Source organism: Solanum pennellii, chromosome 1 (genome assembly GCF_001406875.1).
Source record: "Solanum pennellii chromosome 1, SPENNV200".
Classification (NCBI taxonomy): Eukaryota; Viridiplantae; Streptophyta; class Magnoliopsida; order Solanales; family Solanaceae; genus Solanum; species Solanum pennellii.
This window is the reverse complement of record NC_028637.1, coordinates 84,749,846-84,766,547: the sequence shown is the minus strand read 5'-3', so window position 1 is coordinate 84,766,547 and position 16,702 is coordinate 84,749,846. Positions and strand designations below refer to the sequence as shown.

General features: G+C 34.2%; 1 protein-coding gene and 1 pseudogene across 1 annotated transcript; both read left to right on the top strand.

Moving 5' to 3' along the window:
• The first annotated feature begins 714 nt into the window (after positions 1-714).
• On the top strand, positions 715-2,735 carry LOC107029622 (universal stress protein A-like protein). Its single transcript, XM_015231059.2, has 3 exons — positions 715-984; positions 1,984-2,203; positions 2,313-2,735. The coding sequence occupies exons 1-3, from the start codon at positions 834-836 to the stop codon at positions 2,398-2,400; spliced, it is 459 nt and encodes a 152-aa protein (XP_015086545.1). The 5' UTR covers positions 715-833; the 3' UTR covers positions 2,401-2,735.
• A 421-nt stretch (positions 2,736-3,156) lies between these two features.
• The window catches only part of LOC107024186, a 54,674-nt pseudogene continuing 41,128 nt past the window's right edge, over positions 3,157-16,702 (top strand).

Genomic DNA, 16,702 nt, shown 5'->3' with positions numbered 1-16,702 from the left:
CCCCCATAGTGAAATTGAAGTGTCACTATAGTTAAATCATTTAACTTAGAATGCCTGTAAAGTTAAAAGAAAACAACTACAGTTAAAGACATAAACTTACCATGAAAAGCAACTACTGTCAAAGGCATAAACATACCATGATTAACAACCACAGTTAAAGACATAAACTTACCATGACTGTAAAACAAAAAGCCCAAATTTTTAAAAGAAAATAGTCAAATACTAGTAACTGTTAAAGCCATAACTTACCATAATTGTAATTGTTGTAACAAATGGACCACTAACACTATCAATACCCAAGACAATTGACTAGACATAAAATATTAACTTTAGTCGAAATTGAGATTTTACGAAAAAAATTCTAGAATCTAATCGAATTCACGATATATGCCATTGAAGTCACTCGAAGTCATTAATGAACTGAGAAAACATATTACACTAAATGACAATCCCCCAAAAAATTCAGAAAATTAAATGACAATCCCCCAACAAAACTGTAATCAATTTTAATTTAAAGTGAAACTCTTTCGCATAATTACATCTAAAAAAAGTCCACTCCAAGCATATCCCGTGAAAACCTCAGTTCAGTTGTGAATTAAAAAAAAAAGTAACTGCTAAATAACATCCACTTAAATTAATAGTCAAATAAAAAAGTAAACTGCCAAATAATGTCCACAAAATTTGGTGGTCGTATCACTTTTAACCAACCATAGTTGAGAAAAAAAGTAATTTCTGGCAAAAGATTTGGATTGTTTGGATTCATTTCCAACAATCCAAATCTTTTGATCTTTCTTAGTAACAATTCATCAAAAATAATTGCAGCAACACAAACCATGATTTTTGCCCTTGATAACACTGACCACAGCTTCTACGCCTTAGAATGGACACTTGATCATTTTTTTGGTGAATTCGATTCTCTTTTTAAGCTCATCATTGTTCATGTTAAAATCACTCCAACTTCCGTTGTAGGTCTAGCTGGACCAGGTACTGATTCAAGATTTAAATTTGATTATTTTAAAACTTTGAGTTTAATTTTCACATTACACTTTAAAAATCTAGGTGTAACATGTACCAATTTTTTTTTTTTTTGAAAAATATTAGTGTTTTTTCATATTTATATATGTATATACTCTTGATTGATATTAGGATATCTCTTGATTGATATTCCATATCGTAGTATCTCATTAGTGATTTAGTTTCTATTATAATTAGGGGAAGATCACTTAGTAGTTGATTCTTTTCTTATTTGTAGTTCGCTCTCTTGTATAAATACACATACATACTAATAAAATTACATATTTCTCTCCAACAGTAAAACTAACATGATATCAGAACAGGGCCCCGTCTCACCCGATGTTGGGGCCTTCAAAAGAGTAGGCGGAACCATTCTGTTTTGGTTCTTCTCCACGGGTGATCCAGGAATTTTCCTATTATTTTCTCAACTGAGATTTCGATATAGAAGGATCTCTTTATTTCTTCACCGCGGGTTCTCGCATCATTTTCTTGAAAAGATATTATATCACCGTGGGAGAGTTTAAAATGAGTAATGTTAACCATTCCATTATTCACACAAACCCTTCGATGACTTATCGGCTGGCTTGCTTGAGGAATAGTTTCACAAAAATGGAGACGAACCGGGATAACGTCCGATCTTGTTTCTGGATTGAGTAGAAAGGGGATATATGAAGTTCGTTCTCTTCCTCTGTGACGTGGGGTGTTAAAAAATGACAAAAGCCCCATATTGGTGGTTAATGAGATGGATGAACTTTTTATAAGGCTTGGGCAATCCTCCTCCCTTTGAGCTAGCTTTTGGGTTAGGCCTAAGACCTGACTTTTGGGGTATGAGTTAGGTCAGTTAGGCCTAAGATCTAAGACCTAATTTCACATATAATACGATTTTTTTTCAGGAGATAAGAACTCATAGTTGAGTAAATTTTATACTATAATCGAGTGATGATTTGAGATATTTTTGATGTTGTGTAGGAACAAGTGACGTGCTCGCAGTGGTGGAAAATGATATTAAAAAGACAGCTCAAAGAGTTTGCGAGAAGTCAAAACAATTATGCGAAGCTAAAGGGGTGATGAGTGGTGTAGAATTTGATGTTGTTGAAGGAGATGCTAGAAATGTGTTGTGTGATGTTGTTGACAAGCATCACGCCTCTGTTTTGGTCATGGGAAGCCATGGTTACGGAGCTTTCAAAAGGTAATTGATTTTGACTTTACACAGAATTTAAGAAAAAAAAAATAATTGAATTTTGTGATCTAAGTATACGAAAATATTGATCGGAATTTTTTACTTACATTTTCGACAGGGCTGTTTTGGGTAGCGTAAGTGACTATTGCTCCCATCATGCTCGTTGCTCCGTGATGATTGTGAAGAAGCCAAAGGCAAAGAAATGAAAATTTTGATTAATAAATTAAAGGAAATTTTGGAGGGAGATTAATTAGACCAAATAAGAGAAAGGGACATATATCCAATTCTCTATAGCTATATACTATAAATTTGTAATCAATAGAATATGTAGCTAGCAAGTAATTGAAAAAAAAAAAATCATATCTTACTAGCTTCATGAAATTAGTCATTAGCAATTTATAGGCATACCCTCTTTTTATTTTAATTTCTCCCTGTTTTTCTTTACTTACACCACATGCATGGTGTTTTTTTGTTGATCCTTTTTGCAATTTTGACTCAATGGAAATGAAATTCTCCATTCAAATTGATATGGATTAATTGATTCTTCCTACATTCTTGAAAATTATGTATACGTTCAAAAATGCCCTTAATGTATTGAAAATTTATTTTCTTTTCACGTATTGAGTTAAAAATGCATGTCCTTAACATATAGAAATAGTTCAAAAATGTCCTCGTTTCATCTATTTGATCAAAAATGTCCTTGACTTATTAGAAATGACTCAGACAGACAAGAGTTTTAAAACTATTTTGAATTAGTGTTAAAGACATTTTTGATCCGATAGGGGGAAGAAAAGACAAATTTTATTCAATAAGTGGAAGGACATTTCTAAACTATTTCTGATACGGGCATTTTTAAACCTTTTCCCATATATTTTTTGTTTCTATAATTCTTCAAACATTATAACTTGTTCATTCTTGAATTAAGTGGGGCTATGATATTAAAATTGACGAATTAAAAGGTGATGGCAAACGAGATCGTCAGCTACATTGCATCAACCAATTCAACTAAAGTAAATCGGAGGGGGTCGTGTATAGGGCTTGGGCATTTCGTTGGATTTAGAAAATTTGATTTTTGATTTGGTAAAAATGATAATTCAAACTAAATTGAAATAAATTTTATTTGGTTTTGTTTATAATTTCGGTTTGATTATTCAATTCAAATTTTTAATTAGTGAGATTGTGTTGGCTATATTGTTGTTGTTGAAATAAATTCACCTCCTTCGTATGAAAATGAGATTACACTTTGACGGTTCAATGTAGGGCTGAGCATAAAATATCGAAAATTGAATTATCAAATGAATCAAAAATTTTGGTAATTTGATATTCAAGTCAACATTGAATTCGTCTCGATAAAGGTCTGTTTGATTGTCAACCGAATTTGATTCGTCTCCTTCACTTGAATTTGTGTGCTTGTTTATTCTTAGCTAAATTTTGGGCTTTTGAGTTTTGGATTGGGTATGATGATTTCATGTGGTTTTCCTTTGATGCAAATATTGTTGAATTCAATCTCGTCAGAAATTCCAAAAATCTGGTATGGAGAGAGTAGAGTGTATGCAGACATTACTCCTACCTCTGAGTATTGTGTTCCGTAAGTGTAGTTGGTCGTCTTCGTCATACTGGCATCATTGCTGGAATTAGAGGAAAAGATGCCTATATTGGTGATGACGTTTTGTGTGAAAGAGGTATTTTGTTTCTGAAATATCCCATTGAACGTGGCGTAGTAAGAATGGAGAAACTCTAGCATAACACATTTTACAATGAACTTCGTGTTGCACCCGAGGAGCATCCCATTCTTCTCTATCCGAGGGACCACTTATCCCCTAGACAAATAGAGAAAAAATGACTCAAAACATCTTTGAGACATCCAATGTTCCCATCATGTATGTCTCTTTTTGCTAATGGTAAGAAGCAGATTGGAATGCCTGATTCTCTATTGTTTTAGTCAGTCATACTGATTTTGTTTGTTGTTTTTGAACGAGCTATTATTCTTGATTCTGGTGATGGTATGACCGACATTGTCCTTATCTATGAGGGTCATGTACTTCCCCATGCTATCTTACGGATAGCTCTTGGTGGTTGTGATCTTACACAGTATCTCATCAAGATTCTCATGGAGGGTCCTTGCATATTTAACAATTGCAGAAATGATACGCCTCGTCATATGAAGGAGCCGATTGCTTATGTTGCACTGAATTTTGAACAGGCAAAATCAGTTGAGAAGGCCTATAACATTATTGGTGCAGAGAGATTCCGTTGCCCTGAAGTCTATTTCAACCATCATTGGGTGGAATGGAACCTGTGTTGCGGAAGCCGAATATATAGAGAGTGATGGAATCACAACTACGATATCTAAAGGTAGCTAATAAATAGTAAATGAGACAACAAGAGAAAGAACACCAGGAATTAACGAGGTTCGGCAAACTTTTGTTTTCTTTTGCCTACTCCTCGGACACAACCAACCAATATTTATTTCACTCCAAAAGAGTACAAGTGAAATACTACAAGAGAGAAAGAAGAACAAATGCCTTAGAAGATGAGAAGACAAGTGAGAGGTGTGTTACAAATGAATTAGGAGCTACCTATTTATAGGAGTAAATTCTTCCTATTGATGTCATCCATGACATCACAATATGTCAAAATGTCAACATTTACCTTGTGTGAAATCAATTTATGGTTCACCTAAATTTCACCTACAAAAGTTGCTATCTTGACTTTTATACCAATGAAGAATTATCCTCCTAACTACCATATCTTCTCATTAATCCATTTTTGAATCTTGTCAAATTTAACAAATCTCCACCTTGGCAAGATTCTCCATTTTCAACTTTCTCTCAACAACAATTTTGATTGTGTCTTCAACCCTAATCTTCAATGTTCAACAATGTTGATCAAGTTCAAACAATGTTGAAACTTGACTGCAGTCACCACTTTTGTCAACATATCGGCAGGATTATCTGTAGTATGAATTTTCTGCATTATGACTCCACCATCTTCTATGATTTCTCGTATGAAATGATATCGGACGTCAATGTGCTTCGTCCTTGCATGATAAACTTGGTTCTTTGCTAATTGAATAGCACTCTGACTATCACAAAATATTGTGATTTCTTCTTGTCCAATACCAAGCTCTCTAAGCAATCCTCGAAGCCAAATTGCTTCCTTCGCAGCCTCTGTAATTGCCATGTACTCTGCCTCAGTGGTAGACAAAGCAACTGTTGACTGCAAAGTAGACTTCCAACTAACTGGTGCATTTGCAATAGTGAAAACATAACCAGTAGTTGATCTTCGTTTGTCCAAATCACCTGCATAATCTGAGTCACAATATCCAACAAGATATTGACTATCTTTCTGCTCGAAAACCAAACCAACATCTACAGTATTATGAATATACCGTAGAATCCATTTTACAGCCTGCCAATGATCCTTTCCAGGATTGTGCATGTACCTGCTTACAACTCCAACAGCGTGTGAAATATCTGGCCTTGTGCAAACCATTGCATACATCAAGCTACCAATAGCATTAGCGTATGGTACTCTTGACATATATTCTCGTTCAGCTTCATTATTAGGTGACATAGCATCACTAAGCTTAAAATGAGGAGCAAGCGGAGTGCTAACCGACTTCGTTTTTTTATTCATACCGAATCGCTTTAGTACTCTCTTCAAATATTCCTTTTGAGATAAATAGAGTTTCTTTGAATGTCTATCTCTTTTTATCTCCATGCCAAGAATCTTCTTTGCCTCACCCAAATCCTTCATCTCAAACTCCTTTCTTAGTTGAATCTTTAGCTTCTCAATTTCCTCTTGACTCTTAGAAGCTATCAACATATCATCAACATATAGGAGAAGGTATATAAAGGAATTATCTTCAAGCTTGCGCAAATACACACAATGATCGTATTTGCTTCTTATGTACCTTTGCTGCAACATAAACTTGTCAAATCGTTTGTACCATTGTCTAGAAGATTGTTTCAATCCGTACAATGATTTTTCAAGTTTGCACACCATATTTTCTTTTCCATCAACTTTGAATCCTTCTGGCTGAGTCATGTAGATTTCCTCTTCCAAGTCTCCATGTAAAAATGCAGTTTTTACATCCAACTGAACTAGTTCCAAATTTAACTGTGCTACCAAAGCCAACAAAACTCTAATGGAGGAGTGTTTCACAACTGGAGAAAACACCTCATTATAATCAATTCCCTCCTTTTGAGCATATCCTTTGGCCACCAATCTTGCTTTGTAGCGAACATCTTCTTGGTTAGGAAATCCTTCTTTCTTTGCAAATACCCATTTGCACCCAATTGCTTTCTTGCCCTCTGGGAGATTGGCCAATCTCCATGTATGATTCTGATGAAGGGACTACATTTCTTCATCCATGGCAATCCTCCACTTATCTTCTTCTGAACTTTGGACTGCGTCTTTATAAGTGGTAGGAATGTCATCAGCTGCAATTGAGTCCGCACAAGCCACCATATCTATGAGTCGAGCAGGTTTTCTTAATGTCCTTTTTGGCTTGCCGGTTGCTATTGATTCAAGTTGTGGTTGAGGTTCTTGAGATGGAACCTCCTCTTCGACTGGCTCTCCTTCAAGAGGAAAATTTTCTGTTGTTTCCTCGTTTGATCCCTGTGTTGGGAAAATTATCTTTCCCTCAAACTCCACCTGCTTTGAAGCACCATCAATTTGTTTGGCTTCTTCAAGTGTTACCTTATTTGTCAAGGCAGATTCATCAAAGGTAACATCCCTGCTGAAAATAACTTTTCTTGTCTCTGGACACCATAAACGGTATCCTTTGACTCCAGAAGTAATTCCCATAAATAAAGCTTTCTTTGCTCTTGGGTCCAATTTTGACTCTCTTACATGATAATATGCAATTGAGCCAAATACATATAAAGAACCATAATCTTCAGCAGGTTTTCCATACCATTTTTCAAATGGTGTCTTCCCACCAATAGCAGCAGATGGTAGACGATTAATGAGGTGGCACGCATATGTTATTGCCTCAGCCCAAAATTCTTTGCCCAAGCCAGCATTGGACAACATACATCGAACTTTCTCCAGCAAAGTTCGGTTCATGCGTTCTGCCACTCCATTCTGTTGTGGTGTATTTTTTACGGTGAAATGTCTAACGATGCCATTTTCCTCACAAATTTTCTGAAAAAGATCATTTTTGTATTCGCCACCATTGTCTGTGCGAAGACACTTGATCTTTCTACCACTTTGAGTTTCTATCATCGCCTTCCATTTGAGAAAAATTCCCAATACTTCATCTTTTGTTTTCATCGTATACACCCACAATCTTCGAGAAAAGTCATCAACAAAGGTTACAAAATAGTGTTTCCCACCTAATGAAGGTGTTTTGGAAGCACCCCAAACATCCGAATGAACATAATCCAAAATACCTTTAGTATTATGGATAGCTGTTCCAAATTTAACCCTTGTTTGCTTTCCCTTGATACAATGCTCACAAAACTCCAAGTTGCAAGTTTTTACTCCTTTTAGCAATCCTTGATCTGATAAAGTTTTCAAGGATTTCCCTCCAGCATGCCCCAAGCGCATATGCCACAGCTTGGTCATTTCTGCCTCCTTCTCGTCATTGGATGTTGTTGCCGCTGTCCCAATAACTGTACTACCTTGATAGTGGTACATGTTTTTATTTCTTCGAATTGCCTTCATTACCACCAGTGCACCAGAGCATATTCTCATCACGCCATTATCTGCAATGACTTTGAACCCCTTTGATTCTAGGGCTCCTACAGAAATGAGATTTTTCTTCAAATCTGGTACATATCGAACATCTGTTAATGTTCTACTTAATCCATCATGGTTCCTTAATCGGATTGAACCAACACCATATGCGGTAAGAGGATTATTGTTTGCAGTGTGAATAACTCCATATTCTCCTTCTTGTAAATCAATAAACCAGTCCCGATTGGGACACATATGATAACTACAAGCTGAATCCATCAACCATACATCAGATGATTTGGATGGATCTGTTATAACTAGTGAGTAATCGGAATCATCACAATCAGCCACATTTGAATCCATGACAGCCTTCCCATTATTTGGTTTGGCTTTGCTATTCAACTTTGGGCAGTCTTTCTTCCAATGCCCTTTTTCTCGGCAAAAGGCACATTCATCTTTGCTGAGTCTCGATCTTGACTTGGATCTCCCTTTCTTCGTTCTCATATGATTTTGAGAACGACCTCTCGCAACTAGTGCTTCTGCTTCTCCGCCTTTTTGTTTTTCTCTCTTTCTTTGTTCATAACTGTATAAGGCAGAACAAACTTCTTTGAGAGATACTTCATCATTCCCATGCAGTAGAGTCGTTTCAAGATGCTCAAACTCATCGGGAAGTGAACTTAACAACATTAAGGCCATATCTCCATCCGTAAAAGTCACGTCCATATTTCGCAAATCTGTCGCCAACTTATTAAAGCTGGTGATATGATCATTCATTGTGCTACCGGGAACATAAGTGAAGCGTAACAGTCTTCTTTTCATGTAAAGTTTATTTTGACTGTTTTTCTTCAAGAATTTCTCCTCCAATGAATTCCATAATTTATTTGCAGATGTTTCCTTCGTGTATGGATACTTTTGTTCTCTTGCAAGGTAAGATCGAATGGTACCGCAAGCAACACGGTTGATAATCTTCCAATCTTCTTCTCCTACACCGTCTGGTTTCTTTTCTTCAATGGCAATATCTAGCCCTTGTTGAAAAAGAACATCAAGGACCTCGCCTTGCCACATTCCGAAATGTCCTGACCCGTCAAAAATTTCAACTGCAAATTTCGCATTTGACACAATTCTTGTCATAAGCGAAGATGCCAATGATGACGTATTATTGACACTTGATGTGGACTCATCATTTTTCTTGTCTCCCATTTTACAAATACTATTTACTAGCTAACAATGCAAAGACCAAAGTAAATCTTTTTCTGATGTGGAAGTTCAGACTATGCTGCAACCACAGAGCATACTCAGATAATACCTTGGCTCTGATACCAATTGTTGCGGAAGCCGAATATATAGAGAGTGATGGAATCACAACTACTATATCTAAAGGTAGCTAATAAATAGTAAATGAGACAACAAGAGAAAGAACACCAGGAATTAACGAGGTTCGGCAAACTTTTGTTTTCTTTTGCCTACTCCTCGGACACAACCAACCAATATTTATTTCACTCCAAAAGAGTACAAGTGAAATACTACAAGAGAGAAAGAAGAACAAATGCCTTAGGAGATGAGAAGGCAAGTGAGAGGTGTGTTACAAATGAATTAGGAGCTACCTATTTATAGGAGTAAATTCTTCCTATTGATGTCATCCATGACATCACAATATGTCAAAATGTCAACATTTACCTTGTGAAATCAATTTATGGTTCACCTAAATTTCACCTACAAAAGTTGCTATCTTGACTTTTATACCAATGAAGAATTATCCTCCTAACTACCATATCTTCTCATTAATCCATTTTTGAATCTTGTCAAATTTAACAAGCTGCAGGAATTCATGACAAGTCCTACAACTCAATCATGAGTTGCGATATTGATATTAGAAAAGATTTATTTGCAAACATTGTGCTTAGTGGTGGCTCAACTATGTTCCCTCGCATAGCAGAACGTATGAGCAAGCAAATCAGTGCACTTTACCTGAGAGGAAGTACAACACCTAGATATGATGATCAATTCTAGCTTCCCTCAGTACTTTCAAAAAAGTTAGTTTCTTTTTTTCTTTCTTTTACTAATCGATCAGTAGTCAGTCAATTGATAAATAATTTGTTATAATTGTGAGTGTCTTGTTGAATACCTTCTACTTGTTGTGCAGATGTGGATACCCAAGGCCGAGTATTATAAATGTGGTCATGTGTTAGTTCACAGGATAGGCATTGTGGTTTGATTAATTAAATACTTGTTATAAAATTATTGGAAATCACGAAAATCTTGTAGCTTAAGGACGTGGCTACGACACTGTTCTTAAGGATATTTTACCAATTAAGGTGTATCCTCAAAATTGAACAAGCTCTTCTAGTACTAAAACTAGGAATAAATTTTACTTAAGAAAACCCATCAAAATAAATTAAGAAGAATTTTTTTTCCTTATAATTAATCTTTCTTCCCTTCCTTTTAACACATAAACGTACTATATACAAGTATATAACTACATGGTAAATCTCATACCAACAGCCATGCATATAATGCATAATCAAGACCAAATAATTGCCAAAAAAACTATATATTGTTACCAAATATATTATGGATCATTTGTAAAACCCAAATCAATATTTCTTGATTAATGCCATAAAGACAATTAACAACTGCCATAATAAGAAACAAATAACTACACGTTTCAAAACCTTAATATAACATTAATAAGGTAAGTTATTAAGATAATAATGCAATCATTTAAAATTTATTAAATATAAATTTATAAAATGATTCGGATTATATTAAATTCGTATATTAATCCAAATAAATATTGTCGATTGATATAATTGAGTTAAATATTTAAGTCCAATAAATATGGATTTAATTAAGGAAAATTTAGCTAACTAGTAAAAAAACCCAACTTATTTAGTGATAATATTCATACTTTAATAATATTAGTAAACATGTCAAAAATACCATTATTTTAAAAATAAATAATTATTCTGATATTATTAATATTATCTCTCTCATTATTTACACCCTTTTTTCTCTGTAATAGATTACACATTTTCCTATATTTGTGTAATTGGATAGATATTAATGTCATTTTAATTTTTATCTCTCTTTTCTTAAGCTTATCAATTTCTCTCTCTTACTTTCTTCCTAATCAAATCTCCAGATTTTTCTCTCTTTTCTTACGCTTCTTTTCAGTTTATCTCTCTAACATTCTTTCAAATCAATTCCACAGATTTTCGATTCAATATATTAATATTTTCTATTATTCTCATTTAATTTCGTTGCAAGAATTGATTTGAAGATTAACATTGATTTGGGTATTATGTTTTTCAGATTCCTTGTTTATTTACTTACTGATTTTAGTATATTTTTTATTTTTTTGTTTTGTTATTATTCTTAAAACATTTTTTAGGGTTTGAGACTACATAATTCTCTCTTCAATGGACGTTTTCAAGAGAGTTACTAGAGATATTGGACAAAATAATCAAAGTTCTTCCGATTTTCCATCATTTAATATTTTTTTCACTCAAGAATTAAACAACAATGTAGGTTCCGCTTCTAAATCTAAGGAGGATATACGACGGGAAAAAGTGTTTGAATCCGTCAATGTGCAAAATCCCATACAAATTCATAACCATGAAGTTGAAGAAAACCAATTTGTTGGAGAAGAGGTGTTTTTTTTTTTTTTGCATGTTCTGTGTCTTGCATGTTTAGTTTAATTTGTTTAGTAATTTTTAAGATTCAAAAAAATTCATGTTACAATGTGTTTGGAAGTGTATATGAAATTTTTATTATGTTATAGTTAGTATTTATTTTTGTATTTCATATATTTATTGTATTTTGTGTTCTGTTTTTTTTTTGTGTTAGTTATGTCAATGTAACACATTATATGAGTTTGATTGTGTATATTTCATAGTTTTAATGTTTTTTGTATTTAGATTTGGAAGTGTATATTGAATTTGTTGTTGTTTTAGTCAGTATATATTTTTGTATTTCATTGTTTTATTGTATTTTGTATCCATAGATTTGGAATCGTATTTCATATATTTAATTCACTTTGTATTCTATTTTTTTTAATTTATAGTTATGTCAATGTACCATAGTTATTATTTATTTTTGTATTTCATAGTTTTATTGTTTTTTATATTCATAAATTTGGAAGTATATATTGAATTTTGATACTGTTTTAGTCAGTATGTATTTTTACAATTAATAGTTGTATTCATTCAAAAATTATGTTGAATTGTTTCTGAATTTGACTTTTTTTTTTCTAATTTGTATTTATCTTAAAGGTATGTCAACTAGTTATGTATTTTATTTAAGAATGAGTACACCAAATATTTAATTATTTCTTTTCAATTTTATATTTCATTCACTTTTTCATCATACTAATTTTTTGTATTTTATATATTATTATACAAAATTCTAAATAAAAAATAGAATAAATAGAAATAAAAATAAAATACATATTGAAATGAATACATACAAGATTTTTGAAGAAAAAAATAACTATATAGGGAAAAAATATATGAATACAAATATATTTCTTAAATGACTATATAGATAGATACATTCGACATACCTACTGGAATGAATACAAACTAATAAAAAACTATAATAAATATAAATAGAATATATTGTGGAATAAATATAATTTTAAAAAGGTAAAAATTCTGGAGAAAAAAAAAGAACAAAGTTTAAATTTTATTTTAAAATGTAACTGATGAGAAAATTAAGTGATCCTTACCTGTTTTTGAAATATTCTCTTCCTCGATTTTCTCCCTTTTGTTATTAAATAATTATATTCTTTAAATTAAAACAAATAATAAAAACATAAATAAGATATATAACAAACTAAAATTTGACATTTTTACTAAATACTGAAAGTATTGCTAATGAATCCTCTTAAATGTTAAAATATTGACATTTTGAAAAATTCCCCTTTAATTAAAGTCTAAATTAATTGATTTGGGCTACATGGATGAACCCAATTCGTTAAGCCCAATTTCATCTCATTCTAGAGCCCATCTTGGCGCCACGTGTGCAAATGATGTGACATGCCAAGTCAAATAAAAAAAACAATAGAATCATGACATGTGTCAAAGATAACAAGCTCCCTCCATAAATCCCATATGCCATGTCACTTAAATCTGATTGGCCAAACGGAATCCTATTCCAATCGCAACTCCTCTATTGTAAAACTAGTCCTCATAATTCAGAAAAGGGACAGAAAATTCTAAATAAGAAGCTAGAGAAAATCCGTGGTACAAACGCCATTTAATTCTCTACAAAGCTACAAGTTTAAGAATTCAAACATTCAAGTTCATGAACGATCAAGATCAAGACCATCGAATTCAAGAACAAGCTCGAAGCCCTTGAATTCAAATAAAAGTCAAGATCAAGATAAAGTTCAAATTCAAGTTCATCAGAGATTCAAGAACAAGCCTTAAAGCCCTTGAATTTATATTTGAAAAGGCGAATTCAGAAGGATTAATAGAGATTGTAACATTCACATTTGAAATAATAAAATTGATTGTTGCTATAATTTTCCGTTCTTGATTATTGTTTTCTCGACGCGAATTTTATTGTCTACAACTTCTGGCACGCCCAGTGGGACAATCTCTACCTCTCATCTTAACTTTTCAAGCGTCAAAGAATATCGAAATGACTTCCATGAACAACAACTCTCGATTAACTCCCTCTAAGGCCACTAGCTCCAAGTTCTCTACTGAAGTTGAAGGCATCCTTGGTGTTACCTTTGGAAGTTTCGGAGTTGTTACGAGAAGCAAGGCTGCTACACTAGGACAACAAACGCTTCAAGTGTCGTCCGCCTCAACTCCTGTTTTTGGGTCTTCGACTCCAAAAGGAGCAAGTTCCTCCACAAATTCTCTAGAAGGAAGAAGTAGTGTTGCTGAAAAGATCAAGAAGACATTGACTCTACTTGAGCAATCTGGTTCCAAGAACTCTACCACAAGGGAGAACTGTGATTCAACTTATGAATCATCTCCACGTACATCGCGTCACGTGAGTCCGCTGAAAATTAACTTACGCGACAATCCATGCTACTCTCCAGCATCTCCAATGATCATGTAAACGATGGTGATTGCTTCTTCTTCTATTGAGGAACAACTCGCAAATCTGACGAAGTTGGTTGAAGGATTGACAAAGCATGTACAAAATCAAGAATCTCGAATTGATAAGTTGATGGATAGAATGGAAGGACTTTTAGATGGAGATGCTAGCCATGCGCCTGGAAAGGGTATTGAAGTTCAAGAAATCGAAGATCCTAGGAAAAAAGCCCCGCTTGTTAAAGAGATGCCGTTTTCTTCTGAAGGAATGATCCCACTCGATCGCTTGAAGGAGTTTATTGAAGGCACTATCAAAGATAAGTCTGAAGTCTTCACCAAGTCTTCTTATATATATGCTAAGTCGTACACTGCTAGGATTGATAACTTTAAAATGCATGCTGGTTATTAACCTCCCAAATTTCAACAATTTGAGGGAAAAGGAAATCCAAAACAACATGTTGCACACTTCGAGGAAATGCCTTTGATTGGTACACGAATCTTGAACCTAATTCTATTGATAGTTAGGAGCAACTAGAGCACGTGTTTCTCAATCGCTTCTATAGCACAAGGCGTACAGTGAGCATGGTAGAACTCATGAATACTTGCCAAAGGAAGGATGAACTGGTTATAGATTTCATAAATCGATGGAGGAACGCGATCCTAAATTGCAAGGACAGGCTTAGTGAAGCTCTTGCAATTGAAATGTGTATTCAAGGTATGCACTGGGAGCTTCTTTACATCTTGCAAGGAATAAAACCAAAATCCTTCGAAGATTTAGCTACGCATGATTATGATATGGATTTTAGCATGTATTCTACTGGAAAAGATATGACTATTGTCCATGATCCTCGCAAAGGAAGAGACAAGCAGGAACCCATGAGATGGAGTAAATTTGTGCCTAGAAATGACAACAAAGAATCCATGAGTGTAAATGTATCGCCTGCAAAATTCACCACCACTGAGGTCATAAAGCAAAATGTGAGAACGACTTTCCAAGCACGTTCAAATCAAAAGTCGACACTAAGGGAGATGCAAGGAAATTATCCCTTCTTGGACTCTGATGTTTCTGAAATTTTTGCTGAATTGCTCGAGTTAAAGCTCATTGACTTTCCAAAGATGAAGCGACCCGATGAAGCTGGAAAAGCTGATAACCCAAATTATTTCAAGTATCATAGACTTGTCAGTTATCCTCTTGAAAAATGTATTGTCTTTAAGGATAGAGTGATGCGATTGGTTAACGAAAAGAAAATTGTCCTTGATGATGAGAAGGCTAGTTCTAACCAGATCTCTATCACGTTTGAATCACTTGATCCGGTCCAAATATATATCTCTGAAAATCATGAAGAAGAGTCATTAGACCAGGAAGTTGATATAGATGGTGATGAAGGTTCGATTCTTGTAACTAGGCGAAGATGAAACAAGTCAAGCTTACAAAAAGAATCATTCGAGCAACTAGTTAGATGGAAAATGGTGAAGAAATTGGAGAAGCAAAAATCAACCGAACGCCCAAAAATTGAAAAGGTAGAAGTGCATCACTATAAAAACCTCGACGTCCTGTGACTCTAGAGGAATTCCTACCAAGCTCGTTTGACATAAAGTCTAATCAAGACAATGTCGAGGCATCATATTTCAATGCTGATAAAGAAGAAACGGTGAAGGCACCTTCTACATGAAAAGAAGGAACATCGAGCGAATCCTCACCAAAAGTGTCTCCTAGTGACTAAAAAAAACCAACAAGGGAAATATCAGCAATGATGTCTCTTTCATCTTTTTAAAAATCTATTGAACCTTTATTAAATCCTTGTATCAACAGACGACTTTCACTAAGTTCTCCAGTCGTGATGCCAAGTTCTTTTAATATGTGGATAGGCAAAATGTTGACTCCAGATCCTTCATCTATTAAGATTCTATTTATCTTCTTTTCAAGAAGCACATGCATGTGATACTAAAATGACATTTACAGATAATGATCTTCTATTTGGTGAAACACTACACAATCGTCCTTTGTATATGGTGGGTCATGTGCTAGAGAAGAAGATAAATAGAATCTTAATAGATGAAGGATCTGGATTCAACATTTTGCCTATCCACATATTAAAAGAACTTGGCATCACGACTGGAGAACTTAGTGAAAGTCGTCTGTTGATACAAGGATTTAATCAAGGGGGCAGAGGTCTATAGGTTCTATTAAATTAGAGATCCACTTGGAAGATTTGCGATCAAGCGTATGAATGCATGTGATCGACGCAAAGACATCATACAATATATTACTTGGCAGGCCTTGGGTACATGAGAATAGAATTGTCTCATCTTTGTACTATCAATGTTTGAATTACATTGAAGGTGGAATTGAAAGGAACATAGTTGCAGATGATAATCCTTTCACAAAAGTTGAGACAAACTTTGCAGATACGAAATTCTAATTAAGAAGTTATGTCGTTAAAGGGGCCGAATCCAATGATGTCAAATCGATCAAGTCTGATAAGATCGTAAACAAAAGAATTGATGCGGCTGTCGAAAAGGTGAAAATTGACACTAAAGACCCTTGTCCGATTCTTAATGAAGGGAAGATCATGTATTTGAAGAAGAAGCTGACTTCTAGGCTTTGCTATGTTCCAAAAGCGAAGAAAGAACAAGATTAATCATCTAACCTTCAAGAAAATGCATTGAGAGGGCTAACTCTTCTTATCAGACGGATTTATGCAATAAACTTGTCCTCAAAGTTACTAGAAAAGTCAATCGTTCAAGATCAAGTGCAAGATATGACACTCCCTAC

Bases quoted from the DNA above. Each gene is read 5' to 3' on its own strand.
- LOC107029622 (XM_015231059.2), top strand. From the start codon at position 834: ATGATTTTTGCCCTTGATAACACTGACCACAGCTTCTACGCCTTAGAA. The intron at 985-1,983 runs GTACTGATTCAA...GATGTTGTGTAG, and splicing joins TGTAGGTCTAGCTGGACCAG to GAACAAGTGACGTGCTCGCA. The intron at 2,204-2,312 runs GTAATTGATTTT...CATTTTCGACAG, and splicing joins GGTTACGGAGCTTTCAAAAG to GGCTGTTTTGGGTAGCGTAA.